At 34.6% G+C, this 22,933-nt stretch overlaps 1 protein-coding gene across 3 annotated transcripts in view; it reads right to left on the reverse strand.

Moving 5' to 3' along the window:
- Positions 1-1,484: 1,484 nt before the first annotated feature.
- LOC149780788 (uncharacterized) overlaps positions 1,485-22,933 on the reverse strand; it is a 41,268-nt gene continuing 19,819 nt past the window's right edge. For all 3 annotated transcript variants that reach the window (XM_089937866.1, XM_089937864.1, XM_089937867.1), the window contains 7 exons: positions 22,674-22,712; positions 18,646-18,684; positions 16,416-16,439; positions 15,850-15,876; positions 15,051-15,074; positions 10,395-10,478; positions 1,485-5,486 (listed from right to left, as the gene is read on the reverse strand). In XM_089937866.1, the coding sequence (XP_089793992.1) occupies positions 5,191-5,486; positions 10,395-10,478; positions 15,051-15,074; positions 15,850-15,876; positions 16,416-16,439; positions 18,646-18,684; positions 22,674-22,712 (533 nt within the window). In that variant the 3' untranslated portion in view covers positions 1,485-5,190. The remainder of the gene's footprint in view (positions 5,487-10,394; positions 10,479-15,050; positions 15,075-15,849; positions 15,877-16,415; positions 16,440-18,645; positions 18,685-22,673; positions 22,713-22,933) is intronic.

Consider the following 22,933-nt stretch of genomic DNA (forward strand, 5'->3'; position numbering starts at 1 on the left):
GTTTAACTGTAAACCATTACTATATGATGATGATTCTGTTTCAGACAGATACTGATCCAATCAGGGGTTATTTGTGTGAGTCAGAAACTCACAAGCATGGTTTGGTTGTACTTAGCCTCCTTTAAGGTATTTCCCATAAAATTCGGACAATGAAATTATCGAACCACTACTTTTATTAAAATATGATTATTGGCATGTCGCAAAAAACATTAAGATATATTTCAAACCTCACACAGCAAAATATCAGATTTATTCGGTGTTTAGCACCAAGAATGTTTATCCAGTAGTTGCCAGTTAAATATAGTGCATGTGAAATACAACGTAACCATCTTTATTCAGTTGTCAATGAAACATGTCTCAATTCATTTCGTTAGCAACGATCACTAATATTTAAACCGTTCTACAAGAAAGAGAAGTATTTTCATGATTCCTCCTGTCAAAACTTCGAGTTGAAAGTCATTCGCATGTAGTTCATATCAAACTTTTTATCTTTTATTTTCTACCCAATAATAAGCCAGAATTCTACCGTCATATCCCAAAAGTTGGAAAACGATAGTATCCTTCCTGATTACAACTAAACAAACGTGAATAACAATACCGTAGCCTCACTTGACATACAACTGGAAATACGTAGCATTCTCTATAACAAATCAGTATCATCAAGTTCAACACTTTGTCCAATCCCACTTTAAATAACTATCCAAATAATGCTGTAATTACCATGTCATGTCCCCATCGGAGCCTCTCACTATGTATCTACAGAAACAGTTCAAACACTGTCAGCCGGGCCTCGGGTAGAAACTTTCCTTGTACTTCAGCTGGTGGGATGCAAAATCTGACGACTGGAAATCACACATATGGTTCTGACATACAACAATTTGTCATTGTAGAAGTGATAGTTTTAAATGAATGGAATACAATTTTTTTTATGATATTTAAAGATTTGTGCTTAGCAGCTACATCTTTCGTAACGTTTTAAGTAGAGCAGTGTAATGAGAGCGAAAAGCTAAAAACGGTAATATCAGCAGCTTCTAATGGGAAACTGTCTAGCTTATCGTCTACAAAATGACGTTTAGAAGACCACTAGAATTTATATGAACAGATCATTGTTCACTGTATCCTTTTGTTCATCTTCCAGAACTTTGACTTAGACTGAATTAGAGAAAACATCTAAAGTGAACGAGGACCCAAATCAAGACAATGAATTGAAGAACATTTGTCTTCAGAACGACCGAATTCCTTCCGATATAAAGGCCTACACCATTAACGAGAAGTATAGATATGGACGTCGTTTTTATAACTACATAAACTGGGAGATATTTATTGAAATAGATAATAATACACCCTTACCCAATGTCACAATGAATTCATCAACAACGAGTATAAAAGGAATAAACTGCTATACAGAAAGAAAGCACAGCAAACGCAGATACTTATCCTGAAAATTATGTTAAATCCATACTGAAAATATATTGATTGCTGTAGAAGCGTAACCAAATGTTTTATTCACAAAGGTACAACATTTAACAAAAGTATAACGAAGCAAATAAACCTTTCTGTTAGAAAGAACAAAAGCGCACACAAATTATCAAAATCAATGCAAAAATAAATTCATCGATAGTCAGTTTATTAATCTTAATTTCCCTCAGCATATCTATTCCGTATCAAGCTGTTTCACCTTTAATTTCCAGATTCGATCATTAAAAATATATCAAAATCTATGAGTAATTCTAATTAAATTTTTTACCTTACTTACATTTAGTTAACATAAGGAGCTACCACGTGCACTAAAATAATGTGATGGGTCCCATTTATGATTATTTAAGCATACAGATCTAACGTCTTCACAAATATCATATTATTTACCAGACAGATCTGTCTCCACAAATATCAAACATAATTAGTATAAATTTCTTCACATAATAGTCTTGTAGTTCTTCAAGGGTTTTACAATTAAAATATTTCAACGCATCATTTACATATTGGCTATCATCACTATTAATTAAATTTAAAGTTTTGGCATGTTTATTAAACAAAAGAAAATTTTCATAACTAATATATTGCATTCACGAGTGGCGAAGGCACAAGTGAAAATACTTGCGTTTTTCACCCACAAGATAAAATATATCCGTTATTCACTCGGAAGCAAAGTTCCTTTTTATTTTATGCTTAAACGTATAGGCTAGCAATATTCAAAACAAGATTCAAGCAGAAGATTTTTTACTGTATCACGCTCGACAATGTAAGAGGTTTGTCGTTTATGTTCTGATATGTTTTATTCGCACAAAAAAATATATGTAGTAACCAAATTCAAGGTAAAAAAACAATGATAAATCTTTAAAGAAACTTAAGAAAAACTATATGCATATTGTTGGGATTTTAACTTGGTTCATCTGCATGCGAGGCGACTTTAATTACTACTAGACCAAACAAGCGTCTCATAGTTGATCTTTTGGTCATAATGTTAACGATGTCTATTGATAGGGCATTGAAATAAATAGTTCTGTTATTTCCCTCCAGTGAATCATCAAAATTATTTCTCTTGGAAAATCCAGTAATTTACGACCCTTCTTAAAACAAAGTACTCGTTTCTTCAATTAAACTTTCAGTGCAAATTGTTTTCATCTTTTAAATAGAACTATTTTGCAATTAAAAATGAGTGTGAAATCTACTTTCTTATAGCTGAACATTGTTTATAGTTGATCCACATTCACAAATAATCATTGTTTGGTTGTATTCTCTGACAACAGCATTTTCTCCAATATATTACCAGTTAGATTTCATTATATTTGCATAATTTGTAAAACGTTTTTAGTGAGTAGTTCGATCTTCCATTTGATCAAGAGGCATAAATTTCCATATAGCTGTAACATCTAACTGATTACATGTATTCATGCTAAATAATACATACGAATATTTCGATCTTATTGTAGAAGGTCAGGACGTCGGTATGTCAGAATGATAGTTTTATAACTTACTATATATCAAGGCGCTTAAACAGGACCTAATTTAGTGGTACAACATTTTGTTCTGGCACACAAATATTAAACGATTCATCAGCATATATCTTAAGGCATTAAATTTTTTTTATAGCTTTCAAAACTTTCACAGCTTGAACACATCTTGTGGGGTTTTTTCTGCTTGAAAATAGGGCCTCCTCGTAAACTATATCTTCGACATTTCTCCTTTCAAGTTTTCGAGTGTATATACTGCAACAGGTCTTAATATTACTTTTCTGTTGTTGTTTTTTAAATTTCTTCTGTGAAATTATGGAGATTAGTGAAATTAGATTAATATTTTGAGATAATAACTTTCTCACCTATGGAAATCGGTAATTCCATGGGTATATGTTGTTAGAAAACCAGATAAGTCTATTCATTCCATAGACATTCCTTAATGGATGCAATACTATTTCAATCTCTGATATTACGTATTATATCTATTGGTAAGGACTGTGAATACCTCCCACATTTTCCGGTTTCATTTTCAACTGCATATTTCTACGTTCTTATCTCAAGAGTTCAATGTAATCTTTTCACTACAGACATTTATTTCGTCTTAGAAATTCCTTAATATTTTGGTTACACAATTCGTTTCCTTTATTATCGGTATCTGTACTGGCTTTCGCTCAATATATGGTCTCTTTATTTGCTCCCACTTTCTTTTGTGAAAAATGTGACTATTGGTGTTTGGGAGTAATTTAAATGGACTTATTACTATTTTGAGTACCAGCATTTCAATTTTTAAAAAAGAAGGGGTTTTCTACTTTTTTGTGCAAAAATAATGATTATTACTATGATTTATTTAACTTTATTTTGAATTTGGAATACTTGTCTTTAGTGTCTTTGCTTAAATTTGAATAAAGGCTTTGAGATGTTTTATTTTCTGCGGTGGTGTAAAAATGTGAATAATATTATTTTGGTGCTTTTTAAAAATAAAATATGGGATTAGTTTATTCGGTAAAGATTGGTGTTTACTATTTTTTATATATAAATTTTATGATGGTGCTTTATTGTTTTTGTGACAAAATTTATTAGTTGTGTTCTATTGTTTTGCACAGTGGTTGATGGAACGGCAGGTGGTTCATGTGTTTTGGATGATTCAATGTTGACGGATAAAAGCAACTAAAATTGATGCCGGGAAGGTTTTAGTCAGATTTCATGACACATTTAAAATATTTGAAAATAGTGGAGCGTTACACACTGAATTAGTGTTTATTTTAATGGTTAAAACTGTATGAAATAGGGCAAGTGGTAAAGGAATTTCCGAGAAATTTTTAAGGAGATGATTGGTAAAGGGGTTAAATTTTAATTTTGTAGCGTTGGTCTCCATTATTTTCTTAAATGTTGGGAGATAATAGGATACTAGCCTCCGGCTATTTTTAAATGGTGAAGGGTGAGTGGCATACGCATTTGTAAGAAAATTATAAATGATCCAAGGTCTTAACGTAAAAGATTGTTTAAAAGGTGAAATTCATATATTTAAAATATGAAAATGGTGAATTTCACATCTTGGTGAACATTATTTGAAACGCAGCGAGTAGTGTTTGGTTTCGGATTTTTAAACAAATTAAAAATGGTGGAGGGGCATGTCTTGGTGGCCCAGGACATGTGTCTTCTGTACTACGTACAGATTGAAGCTTTCTCTTTATATCTCAAAATGTTTCTTCTGCTTAAACAAGGTCCGTCTCATAATATAAAAGATTAATACGCCCCCTTGAACATAAATACACAATGCTGTATTTAGTTCGTTTACCATTCCTCACGTCGTTTTGAATACATTCTCTGAGGAAAAGTTCCAATTCATGACCGATTTGATAATTTAGCAAAACCAAAATTAATATACGAAATGTCACAATTGTTGTTGGGTTTTGCTTCACTTTGCTGACTGATTTTTCTTCCTTCTGTATGTTCAGTGAATAAACTATTATTTAGTTCCCTGTTAGACTGGCTTGGCACCAATAGTTCATAATAATGGTCGCGTCTAAAGCTTTGGATTTTCTTCTTGTCTTCTAAATTGTAAAATCGTAATAATAGCTATGCAAACATATTCAAAAAGGTGTTTATGTAAATTCAGTAATTACTATTTTTCAGTCCTCGGTAATTTTGATGGGTACTTTTAGAAGCATAAATTATGGTTGATCGGCAAAATCATTATTCATTCATAATGAGATCATCTGATCTTCAAATACTATTTCAAACGGTAGACTTTGAATCGCTTTTGTAGTCTTCTAAACTTTCTAACTTCCTTGTGCTGGTTACTCCGTCCTTTAGGGGGTCGAGGATTTATCTTGCTGGGTTGGTGTTGCCTTCTATCCTTTCTACAATCTTGGAATGGAATATTTCGAATAGAGGATTGCCTTCGAGATTTTGTGGCTGTTTCATAATTTCTAACGGATCTACTGACACGATCACGCTGTAATACACATTCTAATATCTCCAGTTCGATAGCGAAATGTTTGTCCGGATGTTGCGAGAGTGTGTAAGCTGAAGAAATAGGAAATATGAAATGAAGTTAAAGTATTGCAAAGTAATAAATGTGTGACATCTTTATCCATTCATATGTATGTATGTATGTATGTATGTATGTATGCATGTATGTATGCATGTATGCATGTATGTATATTCTAAAGTATTTATTAGGGAAACGACTTACAAAAATTATTTCCGATAGGTAACCTAATATTTTTATACAATGGCAATATGTAAAGATATATCAGTTATTTTGTCCAGTTTAACAGATATATGAGGCAGATAAATGACCTTTCTAATGGGCATTCAATTTATTTTTAAAAAGTTGGTTTGGTTTTCAAGGAATAAGTTCAACAAAGAGGAAGTTTTAACTGGAAAAGAAGCTTCCACTCCCACCCCCATCCCGTCCATCATTCAAGGAAATGCTTGAGAAGCTAACTTTGGTAATATGTCATGTAATACGAGACAAAAATACATGTACTATAGTAAATGATTGATTGGGGTAATGCGTACATGTGATTGTAAATTATAGCTAGCACACAACACATATCAATCACATTCCTCTGACAGGGGCCCCGAGTGGCCGAGTGGTCTAACGCGCTCTCCGTTACGGATCACTGCCATCTCACCTCTAACTGCGTGGGTTCGAGTCTCGTGTTCAGCCAATGTGGGTATATGAGAAAGCTTGTCAGTAGTTTCTCGTGAGTCGGTGGTTCTTTCTGGGGTTTTCCCGGCTTCTTCCTCCACCATTAATACTGGCCGCCAGGTATAGCCTATTGTGTGCTGAAACAAATGGCGTTAAACCCCACAACAACAACAACAACAGTCCTCTGACTATGAATGGCATCTTATCAATGTGTTAGACAGCTTATTAATTAAGATACCAGTCACCCGTTCAGCCAAGCGTCTTTGCATTCTTATTCAGTTAGACATTGACACTTCGCTTAGATTTACTTACAATATGTCACCGCTCCGGTGGCCTAGTGTTTAGACCGTCCGCCTCGGATGCCGGAGTTCGCGGGTTCGAACACCGGCCGAGTCATACCAAAGACTTACAAAAATGGTACTAACAGCTGCCTCGCTTGGCGCTCAGCATTAAGACACACACACTTATAATATGTACGTACAAATTCACATCATTGTAACTTCACTATTTGTTCGCCCGATTTCGTTAGCATTGTCTATATTGAAAGAAAAGTGTTAATGTCGTGTGTATGCAATGATTGAAAAGAAAATCGGTAATATGGTCGAAATTAACATATTATTTAATTCTCAGGGCTTCTTAGGACATATTTAACGTATACATGGTTCACTTTCTACACTTGTAACTGTGTTCAAGATATTTTTGTCATTGGGGTCCATTACGACATTAAGACTACTGTCTTGCTTTCATCAGACAATTTGTACAAGACTGTGTCCATATGTAGGCAGAATTAAAACACTGCAGTGAGTTTAAGAAAAGGAAAACTGATTTTCATGTTAAACAAGTATCGAGTTCTTACGACGTTTCACTGTTCACCTGATCTAAGGAAGGAGAATAGTCTTGCAGAGAAATTATCGTAAGTACTGTTATCACAAGGCATATGCTTCTTGTATACTGATTACTTTAAATGACAACATTTTCAGACCGATCTACACACAAGTCTTTGCTGATGGATGCTACAATATTTGAGGTAAACGTAGATTTACTGCAGGTCTAATATCTATGAATGTACGTCTACAACACTAGAAAAGTCCTCATTTACAAGTACACAAGACTATTCACAGAAACATATCATCGTCTCCTCTCTCCTCCTATTTATCCTCCTCCTGGTGCTCTTTGTTCATATTGTTACATGCCTCAGAACAGACACAATTATCGATGCAGCTGAACCTTTGTTTCCGACATATGCACCTTGCTGATTGGTATATCGTCTAGGTACAAACACATTTCACCAAGTGAAGTCCGGTCTTTGGTGCATGGATGTGCATGGTCATGACTCGAAAAGTATTTCCCTTCTAATTTCGTCATATTCTTTAGTGACGGAATAGCGGTGTTTGCCGTGCTGTTATAATTACAGATAATGCCATGTTAGTGAGCCTGTATAATTGCTTGATGGACTGCATCTTATGTTGGTGGTAGCCTTTCCGATTGTGAATGCCTTTTGTAAATACATTTACCTCATCCTATCTCCCCTTGAGATCTAGGCTTCAGGTAAGTAGATCTTATACATAAACCACTTGATAGCAGCAAAGGTATCAACACTGTGCACTGAGGGTGTGCCCGGAATTTCGAGTGTAGTCATTCTGTCATCATTGTAATTTTGAAAACCCTTCTAGAATGCAAGTTTTCCCTTTTCTGCGAAACGGCTTGTATGGTCGGTACCACTGGACACATTACAGCAAAGTGGCTACCTTTGCTAGGTCTAAGGGTTTCAATGATGTGTCTCATTGAGATGACATTGTGCCTCTGACCAGTATGGTTACAAAGTTGGTGTACTTGCATTATTCTGGATATTTTGAAGAGACATCATAATAACGTTGGTATTTGGTGAGTGAATATTGTTGACAGAAACCCCATAGGCAGTTATATCAGTGGCATGCAGCAGTATTACTTATTATTCTTGATCATTTTAAAGATTTCTTATATCCCTGTGAGTTGCTGTTCACTGAGACTTCCTTTCCGTAACATGTGTTTCTCTAATTTGTGTTTGCCTTCTCCAGCATCTTCTCGGAGAGGTAGTATTTTTTTCCATCATCGTCTTCACTTCTGAAGGTGTCGTTTCATGGATACCATTGCTGTATCCGTTATGTGATAGGATATAACTGACTGAATCCCTTGCCTCCTGTCACAGTTGGCATTGATCGGACCTGATGGTTTGGCTTTTGGCATGGAACAGGTTGAGAGTGCAATAACTTTGCTCGGCAGTTTCTTCATCGAGCTCCTCAGAGCTGGGCCAATGGACTCTAGTTCTGATACATCATCTTCAGGTTCATATCTCTGTTAGCTAGCCACTGCAGTAGCATCCAGTGTGTGTTTCCCTTCAATGGTGTCTTCTGCAACGTGAACACTGTCAACATACAAGAAGATATGCCTTCTGTTAATGATATCGGGGGCAGGTAAATACCATCATTGACCAGAATTCTTTTCTGTACAGTTGCAGCTTTCAGCCCTGCCACTCACAGGAGTATGTTATATTCATCTGGCATCCTACAGATATGCAAGATGTCGGTGACTTTCTTGCTTCGAACGACTTAATGAATGGATACTCCAACTGCTAGCTGTTGTGACATTTCCAATATGACCCGATGCTCTTAGCTTGTTTGTTGCCGACCTTCTGCCGGGGCAGATTGATTATCGCTGTACCTTGTACGAGGTTAGCGGTATGCATGTTCGTTTGTGAAAACTTTTTGTCAGTTGATATCATCGTGTTTGGCCCCTGAATGAACCACCGATAGAAGAAATACCTCTCGTTTGGTAAATGTATCTCTATAACATCTTTATGGGAACCTGCAGAATGTCCATTTTTGTAAGCTGTATTAATTGCTTTTCTCAGCAAAGAATTCCGCACCTGGTATTTCTTTTTGTGCAAACTGTTTTAGTTTCTGCGACTGCTGCCATGCTTAACCAAATTGTTAGCAGATAGGATGTCTATATAAACCTTTTAGGAGTGCAGTCATGACAACTATATTTCCTCAAACAACGTTCCTTCAGTTAGACCAAGGAATCTCACCTCTGATTACAATTCATAAGCTGCACATGGCTTAAACACCGATGGGTTCTTCGCTCCGTGACAGACATTTATGATGTGCATTGCCCAGCACCAATTGCAGTATTTAATGTAAATTGTATGCTCCTCTTATCGGTTGATCGATGTGCAGAGCTTGTTGTTGAGCTTCTCGTTTACCGCTTTCCTCGACATCTTCTTTGAGAGAACTACTTCCATTTTCTGTAGCAGTCATGTGTACGGGATAATACTCCGTTGTCACAGAATAAAGCACTGGTCATTTTTGTAATAAGGTAATGGAGAGCGAGTGAAATTACCACTGTCCGATGAGTGACTGGAAGATGATTTTCATCTGGTACTCGTAGCAGTCATTCGCATCTCACGTCTTTCTTTGGCTGTACTGCACATTCATGCATGGACTGGGTCTTGATAACACTTTCTGTGCAATAAAGTCTGATTCAAGATCCTGGAGAGTGGAATTACCGAGGCATATGCTTATGCTAGGGTAGTTCTTATCATCATAGTGGGCACACTTTCTGTTGAAGTTTAGTACTTTCTCATGGGTACCAGGTTTTTTGCAGAAGTGCTAACCATTGGGCAGATAATACAGAGTGAATGTTTTGTGTTATACCTTGCCAATTTTGGAGACGTCGCCATCACCACAGCGTTCACTTCCAACATTCACGAAATACACAGAGGTTAAATGTCACTCAACATTGTACAGAGGATAATATACATGATTTACTCAGACATTGGGTGTACATATTGAACAGAGCAGAATCGTCACTACATGAAATCTTAAATACATATAGAGCATGATACAATGGTACACAATAAAATGTGAAAATGCACAAATCAAGTGTTTCCTACAGTGACTCATCACCACGACCAAAGCAGATTCCCAGATTGGCAACAACATTTGTATTATTCTTTGAGATCCCATTAAGACATCAAGACAAATGTCTTGCTTTCATCACAAAATTCCCACGTAACTGTTTGCCATGGAATATGCCACTTGACTAGGCTATGTAGTAGGTGATGCTCCCACAATCCACGCGAAAAACTGTCAGGCTCACATGCAGCAAGCGAAAAGATCGGTGCATTCTATTTACATTAATGTTAAGTAATAAATTCGGTGAAATTGCTTTCTAATTAAAGCTTTAATATCAAATTTACGTGTATGCTGGTGTGTTTGTTTAAGATAGACAACGATTACCTTTTCTGTGATGTGAAAGAAATTCTTCTGGAGTTAGCAACCTTTTGTGCTCAACGGAAGCAAGAGCGATTTCTATATCTTTTGCTGTAAAAGAAAACAAAAAACTTGATTGTGGTAATATTTCTCACTCTTTCTTTTTCCGTATTTGTTTGTCTAATCCATCCATCCACTGACCTATCATCCATTTACCGAAGTATCAGCTTGTCTCTTTGTTTTATTCATACATCTGTCTACTGCTTGCTTCATGAAATCTGTAAATATTTTTCCATTCCTTTTGCTTTTTAGAGATAATGGTCAATGGACTAAAATATAGTGTCACCCATAAAAAGATAGACATACTCAATATGAAATGCTGTAACCATAGAATCACTGCACATACTAAATTGGACACTATATAACCAAATCATCTGGACTATGCTTTAATTATGTTATTAGACGACAGCAACAAGAAAATGTTTGAATATCAGACTCTAGCAAGAAGTTTTGCCTCCATAAACGGTTGGAAACTAATACGTTTTATTTTAGAATTATTTTTATACAGGAAACGAGATATTCAAATTTAGTTACACTTTGAAGCTGACTGTGAAAGGTGATGTAGAGATACTACAGTAAATATACTTGGAGCTTGTCGTTCACATAGAGGATGATATGCCGTTCAACATACTACCATTCATTTAGCTCTGTGGGAATTTAAGTGATAAGTAGACGCGCTTTTTACCTTTGCATTACATATGTCAAAACCTTGACAAAAAGCAGAAAATTGTAGGTAAAGAGTGAATTTTTGACATAAAAGACCATTTATGGTATAGGACCGCAAATAGGGGACAAAAGAGGACACGAGCGACAATATAAAAGTACCATTATGTTGCTATAGTGTACAAAAAGCACTATGGTGACTATGAAAAAGTAGTGCTATGTCGTCAAAATTCCGCTTTTAGGTTAAATTATGATGACAATGGGAAATTAATATTAAGCGACAAATGCAACACAAGAAACATTTATATGAGGCTGCCATATTGAAATTTTACATAAACAAGGGGAATTTTAAAGTTACAACTACATCTACGGACCAATTCACTCAAACTTACAATGCCTTTGACTGACTGACAAACACATCTACTAACCAAGAGATAGTATTGAATACCTGCATCCACATCTACTAACCAATATCCATGGCTAATAAACAATACACAGTGTTAATGACTGCTGATCAACACCCACAGATAGACTGACCAACAAATATACTAACTCGCTAGAAGTGATGCAAAAGGAGTAAATTGTAGTAATGTTCACGCACAGTCCACAATCGTTAAATACTAATACCATAAAAAGAGTAGCATATTAAATTAAAAGTTGCAAGTTGTTCCTAAGCCCAGACCATCACGTCCAGCTGCACAGGGCGGCAACAACTACATCAGCTGTAGCCATTTACCTGCCCCACATATAATCAAACATATAAATTGGTCTTATGCCAGGACCATCAGGACCCTACTTTCACAATCCGGTACCTAATTATCCTGGCCCTCTAGTAGAAATGTAATGGTAATCAGTGCATGCATATCACTAAATATCAGGACAAAGTACCAAAAGCAAATTAAAACAATACAAGTTCCACTTCTTGCAATAACTGGGTATACTCTAAAATTGCATGGTAGGTGTTGCGGATTGATATCCTACTCCTCCATCACCTTCTTACTAACCATATTCTAACTAATCAATTTTTACAGCAGCCATAAACACAGAGTTGCTCCAAAATTGTCAATATTCGTGATGTAGGAGTGAAAGACGAGGATACATTTCTTTTTCGCATAGCTGAAATCAAAATGTGTCTTTAGATCAATTGGAGCATTTCCAAACGTCTAAGTATCTGTCCAAGAAATCTTTTCCTCCATTAACTATAACCGACATCTTTATCAAAATAATAATTAAATAGCACTCGGTGCGCACATTTGTTAACTAGTCGTTCATGGTCGAATGGCCGGGCATGACTTTATTCCAAACTCAATCAAATCTCATCATCGATTCGTCCACGAAAATAAATGAACCAAATTACGAACGGAAACACCAAGTAAGACCTCAGTTCACTTAGTGTATTACAGTCAGAGTAACTGGCGCATGCACATAGTATTGATAAGAACCTGACATCTGCATTACGGACTTTACAAAAACAAAAGGATAGTGTTATAATTCAAGTATCCCATAGCTGTGTAATTATTACAAACCCTGAATGAAAAACCAAATGCTGAACTATATTTTAGTTATTATTCCGACTTAATATGACCAGTAATGGCTTGTGGGATTGACGATAACTGATCACAAAATTTTCAGAGATTTGATTGACTAATATGTTTAGACTTCGCAGACTTTGATATGGCCCATATTCTGTACAGTGTTCTTCTTCAAGCTACCGTCATACACGTTATCGTGTCAAAAGTATAACGAACTGTAGTTGCAATGATGGAACAATTTGACTATTCATAAATTTGACACGACGATTACCTTGTGAGTCGGCGTTTGATTTTCAGGCGATTTAACAGGTTTTAAGTTGTTCTGTGTCTATTAATTCAACGTTGCATACTTTGCATTTACCTTCTTTGCTTCCCTTACAAAATACTGTTAAACTCGATGGGTAAATAACGGAATGTCTGAGTATCCGTTTCAGCTTTCTGCTTTAGTAAAACAGAATAACAGCTACGGTGCGAAGCTTTTATCAGTCAGTACTGGATCGAATGTGTTAACTATGGGAAAGTTTGCGACAGGGGTAATGTGGAAAGTATTCTTGTAATTATGAGACCCGATGAGAATATTTAAGCCTTCCTTTGTGCATTACCTTTCTTTTACGTGGTGTTAAGTAGTGGGTTATGATAATTCGGATGAATGATGAAAGTAACCTTTGTTATTGCTATATCATGATCAAAAATCTACTTAATGAAATAGGAAGACGTGCATAACAAAAATGAAAAGTGTTACAAGTAAGCCACCGATTTTCCTGGGCCCTTGGTTCCAAAGCCTTACCGGATTAACAGTTTTGCCGGACCAACCGAAGTCACGCATCGCCAATATAATGCAGTTTCTCTGCATTCTACACCTTCTCAGGACTGAGGTGCTCATCAACTATAAGCTTCTGAAATTTTACAGTTCCTTCGTGGTCTGCAGACCGTTTTTCTCCATCCTTCAATATAGTCACACCCATGTTCCACTTTAAGTTCTTTATGAAACAACTGAGCCTGGTCCATTTCCATCCTGCCAGACAAGTCCACTCCGTCACTCCGACGTCGTCGAAACCATTCCATCATCACTCGGTCATGCTCAGTACTCTTACCATCTTTCATTTTTTTCTAATGTTTATTCGCATCTTGGAATCACTGTCTGAATAGAATTTCAATAGTTTGTCCCTCTTCTTCTTTATATCGTAATCAGTTGATGAACCAATACCATGAGTCACAGCTTTAGCACGGAAACACCACGGTCCAGTTTTTTCAATTGTTCTACTTTATCTTGTATTGATATTGACTGGTGCTTACGCTTGACACCACCACTGACACTTGAATTTTTCTTAGAAGCCATAGCTAGGGTTAAATTTAAGTAAAATAAGCAAAGAATCGCACAAAATATAAGTACCACCACTACCAACTGCAGTGTAAACAATCCAAGTGAGTGCGCGCCCAGTAACTAATTTGGCGGTGTCGAGAATTTCAAGTGCCCTATCGAAATTGTGTCCGGACTAAAAGAGGTGCCGGACTATCCGTTGCTGGAAAATCGGTGGTGTACCTGTATTTTCACGTACTTTGGGGATACATATGGACTGCACAACATGTTGTATGCATGCGTTTGATTATTCTTGCGTTTCGTATTATGAGAAACGTATACCATCAAAACTCTGCAAGCACTATTCAATTTATCTTTAGAAAAGAGCGTGTAAAATTTAAATTCAATGTCCTCAAGGTTGATTAATTACATTTAGTTTATTATGAATACATTGAAATCTGGTACAAAAGCATTCTGATATTATGTTGCAAATTAAACGGCGATTCCCTGATTTTAATGATTTTGCCAAGAAGAGAACAAATTAGGGAAGAGATTATAATTGTCACAAGATCTTTGCATAAGGATGTAAAACTTTAAATAAAAAACGTCAACAAATATTTGAAGGAATAAAATATTTTCTCACAATGTTGTACTTTTGGTATTTAAGAGCCAAGTGAAATTCATCTCCAAGATATGTACAAAAACACAGACATTGTATAAATGGGATATTTTTAAGCTACCTAAATTAGCCATGATAGGGAGGTTTGCACTTTTAAACATACATTTTTAACGAGCACTATACGAAGTATTCAAACTATCTGTGTAATATTGACGGCACAAGTAGTTTGTTATCCTGTTATAAAATAGTAGGTTTTTTAATTGAAATTAAATTTCCATTCAATTATTGCAGCAAAATATATATACATATATGTTTGAATACAATATAAAACATAGGTTCGTCAACCACCCCTGATTTTCCCAACATTCACAGTGATCACTCCAAGTTAACTACAAATTCTAGCTTTGTTCTGGGAGTTTATTGAGCAATTTACAATGATTTATCGATTATTTAGTGCACATATTGTGATTTATCTGCAACAGAAAATTGTGACACCTCTTAATACTTACCATATACACGTGCAAGGATGGAATCTGAAACACAGAACAACATAAATTCTATTTCAACATAGCGATTGAGATGAACGTTTACTATAGAAATATAATTAATATAATCTTAATACCTTATATTATTTTTTAACGACTGCAAATTCTAGTTACCCACTCCTGCTTAATTCAAATGTCTCCCATATGAGAAAAAAATTGCCCATTTTAACTTGACTTTCCCAACAGTCACAATGAGCACTCCAAGTCACCTATAAACTCTAGCCTTATTTTGGATTATTATTAGACATGTTACAAAGATTTATCGATCATTTGGTGCACATATGAAATGATATGTACAAAAGCAAATGGTGGCACTGCCAAATACATATCATATTTTAAAACACGGATGAAATCTGAATCTAAAACACTGATCAACTGAAACTCTACTTCAACATAGCGAATGAGATGAACGTAAAGTATTGAGATAAAATTTAAATATTCGCTATAACCTATCTTATTAATTTTAGCGACTTTTGCAGTTCTCGTTTCAATATATAATAGGTCAGATATTTTTCTAATTTAGAAATATGCCATCAGTATAAATATATTAGTATCAATGTGTATTTAAACCTGAAACATTAAATAGCTATTGAGATGAAAATAGACCAAAGAGAAATCTTTAATATAATTCAGTTACCTCATATTACTTTTTGATTAACGCAAAGTCTCTTCACCCACGTTTGATTAATCCCATAACAAACGATTAGGTACAGTATGGAACGATATCTACGGAAATAAAATTGTAAAACCTCCTAATACTTACCATTGTCAAGGAAACCTCCAAAACAATCTGAAACAGTGAACAGCCGAAATTACCTTAACTTCAACACGGCGATTTAACTGAACGTTGACTGTTGAGAAAGAATTAGAATAATTCATATTTCCTATATTACTTTTAACGATTTTGCATTTCTTATTTTAAGATGAAATAGATTAGAAAATTTTCTAAATTAACAATAAAGCAAGGATATGGACAAACTCGTTACTGCATCAAAGGTTATTTAAACCTGAAACACAACATTAATGAAATTACCTTGCATAGGGATCGAGATGAAATTGGCTGTAAAGAAGGAATTAATATTATTATTATGCCTTATATTACTTTTTAACACCTTTGCAAATTTGCCAAACGTCTACCATAACCAACGAAACTATAGTAAATTTTAACTTGATTTTCCCAACATTCACAGTAATCACTCGAAGTTGAATCTATAACTTAGGCTTATTTTAAAAGTCTTTAATTAGCCCGGTGGCCAAGATTGATCGACTATTATGTGCAGTATGGAATGAAATATACCAAAGAATATTCTGACACATCCTAATACTTACCACTCCATAAATTACGGAAGATACCTGAATGATAGAAGAGTCGAAATTACCCGTTGGTCAATAAAACAACAGAGGTGAACGTAGACTATTGGGATATAATACAATTAATTGACACTATCGAGATATAGTTAATACAGTTCATATACACTATCGAGATATAGTTAATACAGTTCATATACACTATCGAGATATAGTTAATACAGTTCATATACACTATCGAGATATAGTTAATACAGTTCATATACACTATCGAGATTTCATTAATACAGTTCATATACACTATCGTGATATAATTAATACAGTTTATATATACTAATGAGATATAATTAATACAGTTTATATACACTAATGAGATATAATTAATACAGTTCATATACACTATCGAGATATAATTAATACAGTTCATATACACTATCGAGATATAATTAATACAGTTCATATACACTATCGTGATATAATTAATGCAATTCATATACATTATCGACATATAATTAATACAGTTCATATACACCAATGAGATATAATTAATACAGTTCATATACACTAATGAAATATAATTAATACAGTTCATATACACGATCGAGATATAATTAATACAGTTCATATACATTATCGACATATAATTAATACAATTCATATACATTATCGACATATAATTAATACAATTCATATACATTATCGACATTTAATTAATAAATTCATATACACTATCGAGATATAATTAATACAATTCATATATCCTATATTACTTTTATCGACTTTGCAGTTCCCATTTCAATATAAACGAGGTTAGAGAATTTTCTAATTTTGAAATAAGAAAGCATATGTAAAAATATATCTACTCTACTTCCAGTACTTTACAACAGCAATACAAACTTTTCCTTATGTATCAAAAAGATTAAATGGTCTATAATTATCAATTTCAACATTTTATTTGATCTTGGTTGTTCCGTTTTTTATTATATCTTTTCAAACGTATTATGTATGTGTATAGGCCAAGTTTGAATGCAACTGATGCGAAAGATTATATGATGTCATCCATTCACTTTTTTTCTCATTTAATTCTTTATTGCATCCACTGAAAATTTTGTTTCAAATTTTGAAATACATGTTTTATCGTCTCTTCATAATAGTATCGATTAACTGCTACTTTCGTCACATGGGTATATATCCAGTTAAAATTCAGATAAATGCCATAGACTTGTCCTTTTGAGAAAAATACATCATTTAAACTGTAAAATTGACTTTAGATTTTATTTTCTAGCCTGACGCAGCCTTGGCAATAATGTATCCCAACAACCATTAAATTAGTTCGTAGAATATCGGTAAAAACTATTTATGAAGTTCTCCAGTAAACGTGGATTATTATTTTTCAAATGTCACGCACACACACAAACACATGCCACCATATATATACATACACACACACGCCATATATATATATATATATATATATATATATATATATATATATATATATATATATATATATATATATATATGTGTGTGTGTGTGTGTGTGTGTGTGTGTGTGTGTGTGTGTATAATTTAAACATCAGTCGAGTTTGGTTTAATGACGAGAACTGTAGAATCCAAAACTTCTTGCCCTGGCCATGAAACCAGACGTGAGTTAGCTATGTCGCCCTGTAGTGTTCACAGGATGGCAGGAACAGTAGGAACATGTATCGTGAGGAAACGCTGGAGCTGTGTGGCCTCAACATATTTTTAAAAAAATAGTACATGTACATTTTATTCCATGTTTAAATGTTTTCTTTACGTTTAATATAATCCTATAAGTCAAAACCCTTATTTGTCTATAATTTCGTTTTTGTTGACGAACAAAGTGGTATTACTAATAGCAGCTTTTTCAAACCATTTCATTTTTTTAAGCTTATGTTCCTATCGTTCTATGAATAATCATATATTGTATTTTGTTCGCATTTCTTTTAAGTGACGATTGTGCCACTGCTGTTAATCTGATTTAAATTACCTTCAATGAAAAAACATTATATCGGTCATCGAAGATGTACGCGCATGCAAGTGAGATATTGAGTTTTTTTACCTGTCATGGTGTGTATTACAACCTGAGTGAACTAACGCTTTTGTAATGTCATTGCATAAAGTGCTAAGTAAGATCACCTGAACGTGTGTGCCATCAAAACGCATTGACTATTTCATGATTATATGAAATCACATATTTGTAATAAAATGGGACACTTCCTAATACTTACGTTCATTGTCAAGAAAACAAGGGCGGCGCCATTTCAAAGCTGAAAGATAAACAGTGGAAACACTTTTAAACAGTAGGAAATTAATCGTGACTGCAGAGAAAGGTTTAAATAATAATTTAATTGTTATATTTGAACTTCAGTGAAGTATGAACTGAACTGTATGATATTTCAACGTGCACAGTTTCCTATGACATTGAGGTTAGAGAAGTAAGCAAATTTTATTATCATAATTAGATTTTACACCAATATCGGACAAGCGATAAAACCATTCGTTCTTTGGACCAAGACATTTCTGATTGTTTCGTAGATGATAAAAACATAAATCCTGTATTTTCTCAGGATTAATCTAAATGTACCAGGTGCTAAGATTAACTGATTGTTCGTTGCACATTTGTAATCAAAAGTAGGAAAGAAAACTGAGACACTCCACATATTCACCAGCTGAAACATGAAATAAGCGAAGTTAGCTTTACAACAAAACAGCGACTGGTATTAAAGCTGACTTTAGAAGAAGAATTCATATAATTCATATGGCTTATAAAACAATTAGCCACTTTATTGCTCATTTTTTAATTTCTGTGAGATTAAATAAATTTCTAATTAAAAATCGGCAAGCGTTTGAGCGAACATATTATTGCGTCAAAGGTTATCTATAAATTAATTCAAACCAAGGTTTCCAAAAAAATGCTGAACGTAATCTTGCAAGGTACATGAAGTTACCTAGGTACTAATGTATGGAGATAATGATAATAACAATAATAATAAAACTAGTGCAATCATAACTCAGTTATGAATACGCGATTCTCACTTGAGCCCTACCCCATTTGTGTCACGAACTAATTATATACACAAAACTACCAACATTTATTTAATTAGTGACACAACCTTAATTTTATCACACATATCCAAACCCAGTCGCAACACTTGTAGAAAACAAATAGTTTTCACATAGTGACATACCTATTCACATCATGCACGCTAGCATAAGTAAAAATTGTATCATATCCTATCCACAGACATGTATGTATGTATGTAGGTAGGTAGGTAGGTAGGTAGGTAGGTTATGTTTGTAAGAGGATATGTTTCATCATATAGTAGTCAACAGACATACGCTCGTACTGGGTGCTTGGTAAAACTGAGATTCAGTCATTGAACATTCTGTATGTAAAATAGAGCTTTAATTGTACGTCATCTTAGGGTGGAATTTTTTGTTATGTCTTTAATCAGCTGATACTAACAGACGAGACGAAACAACAGCGTTGATGAAATTTGACATGGAACTCGTCATTTGCATTTTTGCATTATTGGTCCATTAACTACACAAATCTCGCATCCTATCTCAATGACATCAGAGGTCCGATAGTCACGCGATATCAACAAAATAAGCCATTTCCAATGTAGTTGCAGGAAAAACAAATGGAAAATATAAATGAAAGTCATATAATCTTTACAGGAAAAAGAAAGAAAATAAACTTCTCAAAATATTTATTCAGGTAACAATGACCAGGAATCTGTCACGGTCGCAGAAAGGTGGAGTAAACCAGATTCACCAAGCAGACAGTACATGTCACTGCGATAGTCACGCGATACCAGCAAAAACATCGCTGACACGATTATATTCGCCATTTCTGAGAAAATAAATCCTATTCATATCGATTTCATGCGGGTATAACTTGATGAAAGGTCGTTCAAAGTTGCTAGCCGGCTAGTAAGCGGCTGCCGAATTCCAACTTTTCGACAGGCAATGCGGTGGCTAGGGTTAGAGGAAACTCTGGTTACAGTGAGACTAGTCCGAGTTTCATTTGACCCTTGCCATCCCATTTTTGATATTTGGACATTTATGTTGGGGTTAAGGGTCAGAACCATGTCAAATTTCAGCAACGATGTACTTTCATCTAGTCTGTCAGCGGTTTAAAGACATGATGAATGCTATGCTCACGATTTTTGAAAAAATAAATCATAATCCTATCGATTTTATGCAGGTATATCTCGATGAAAGGTCGTTCAAGTTTGCTGGGTCGGCTAGTAAGAAGCTACCCTATGCCGACACCAAATGGTGTCGGCGAATTTCAACTTTTCGATAGCAAATGGACTCTGACCCTACATCCCAACATAAATATCCAAATATCAAAAAATGGGGTGAAAAAGTGTCAGAGGCAACTCGGACTACAGTGAGACCTACTAAAGCAGACGACTGTGGTAAGCTGTTATCGATTCTTAGCTTGCTGGCACTGAAAAATAACAGCGCCTAACATAGTTAGACCGTTGTTTTTTATATTTATTATTTCATTGTACTTTATCTACAGCAGATACACTGTAGACTGAATTCATTAAACGCGTTTTTTTGTTTTGTTATGTTGTCGTTTGTGTAAATATTTCGTGTACACCAGTCTTGCACAGATGTTTGTTAATGTTTCTGTCATATCAATTATTTCCCTAATACGATTCTTTTTGATCCAATGATTTTCGAAAGACTGTTATTTGCCGATATATATATATATATATATATATATATATATATATATATATATATATATATATATATAGTTGGGTGTGTATGTTCAGATTACAAAGCAATTTAAAAGTTTTATTTTCTTCCTCATATTTGGTAGACATCACAGCAATCATTAATTCAGTTTCTAACATACAAATATAAATATAAAGGGAAGAATTACTCCAATGAACTATAGTTATTACTACTGAATTTATATCTAAGACATTTTGATAAAATATATAGCTTCATTACATACTTAGATCTATGCGAACTTTTGTTCTTCAACTTTCAGCGATTTCGTTGAAATATTTTTCTTCAAAGTTCAATTTTTAAGGCGTCGTTGCAGGTAGAGTCAAATTACTGGATCACTGCATGCTTCTCTGTTAGTATAATTCTTCAGAGCAGAAAGGTCACGGAAGAATGAGCTTTGTTGCATCAATAAAAGGTTAGATGTATAATTAGCACCAGTACCTAGCACCATAATGGCGAACGTTTGTAATGACATGCAGCGGTCAGAGGCAGCAAACTACAGAACTTTCCATTGGTAATGTCTATAACTGCGATGGATGCTCGCGTCTTTTAACGGCGGGATCGTGTTATGGTCAGTTCTTGCTGTTGATCATATGCATTCATCCGGTAATGCTTATATTTCATTTCAAATGTTATGGGTGTTAAGCTTTGAGTCATTCATTTTTCTCTCCAGATTTTTAACAAATAAACAGAAACGTAGTTCTATTAGGGCTTACAACACTCAAAAACCCTATCTTGCGCCAAAATTGTGACCTTGTTTGACAGTGTAGCACTACCACAAGACACCCCCACATGTACCCAAGGGAATACGAGCGGTAGACCTATTGTTCAATGAACAATGTGGTACCCGTAAGAAAATGAACAATGAACAGTTAAATCACCTCAAAAAGACACAGGAAAGAAAAACTGAAATGATCTTTGCACAAATTGCAATATATGCTGACGATTATGTATTTGTTCCAATGCACAGCAAGTATCGAGTAGCAAACTTTATTGTTATATTAAAAATGATACCACTAAAACTGAAATGATTCTGTTTCAAAATCTTGTTAACTGACATAGGTACATCTTAGTGATACGATACTGACTTCTGCATTAGTGACTTATAAGAAAATAAATGGACATTGTCAGATTGTAAGCATGTTAGTAATTCCATGGTTGTGTTCTTACTACAAAACTTGAATTAAAACACCAAATGTGGAAGTACACTGGAGTTAACTTCAGAGGGAAGATGATCAGGGGTGTGGTGGCAGTGGTAATGGTTTGCGGGATTGACGACAAACTGATCCAGACTGTGCGAATGTCCAACAAAGGTTCACAATTTTTTCGGAGCTCTGATTAATTGATACGTAAAGGCTTATTTACCTTGATTAGACCCCTGTTCAATACTAAGTTGATTTTCATATGACCCCTATTTCATACTATGTTCTTCACCAACTTGCTCCTTCACGCTTATATGAAATCACATCTTTGTTATAAACTTGGGACACTTCCTAATACTTACATTCATTGTAAAAATGCCAAGAGTGGCGCCATTTCAAAGCTGAAAGGTAAACAGTGGACACACTTTTAAAGAAAACAAAGGAAATTAATCCTGACTGAAGAGAATGGTTTAAACAATAATTTAAATTTTATGCTTTGAACTTCAGTGAAGTATGAACCGAAAACACTCTGTGCAAACTGAATGACATTTAAACGTGCACAGTTTCTTATAATTCTCGTACAATACTGAAATTAGAGGGAAAAAACAAGTTTTATCCTCAC

The sequence above is a fragment of the Sinohyriopsis cumingii genome, chromosome 16 (assembly GCF_028554795.1).
Source record: "Sinohyriopsis cumingii isolate HCF-2022 chromosome 16, ASM2855479v2, whole genome shotgun sequence".
Classification (NCBI taxonomy): domain Eukaryota; kingdom Metazoa; phylum Mollusca; class Bivalvia; order Unionida; family Unionidae; genus Sinohyriopsis; species Sinohyriopsis cumingii.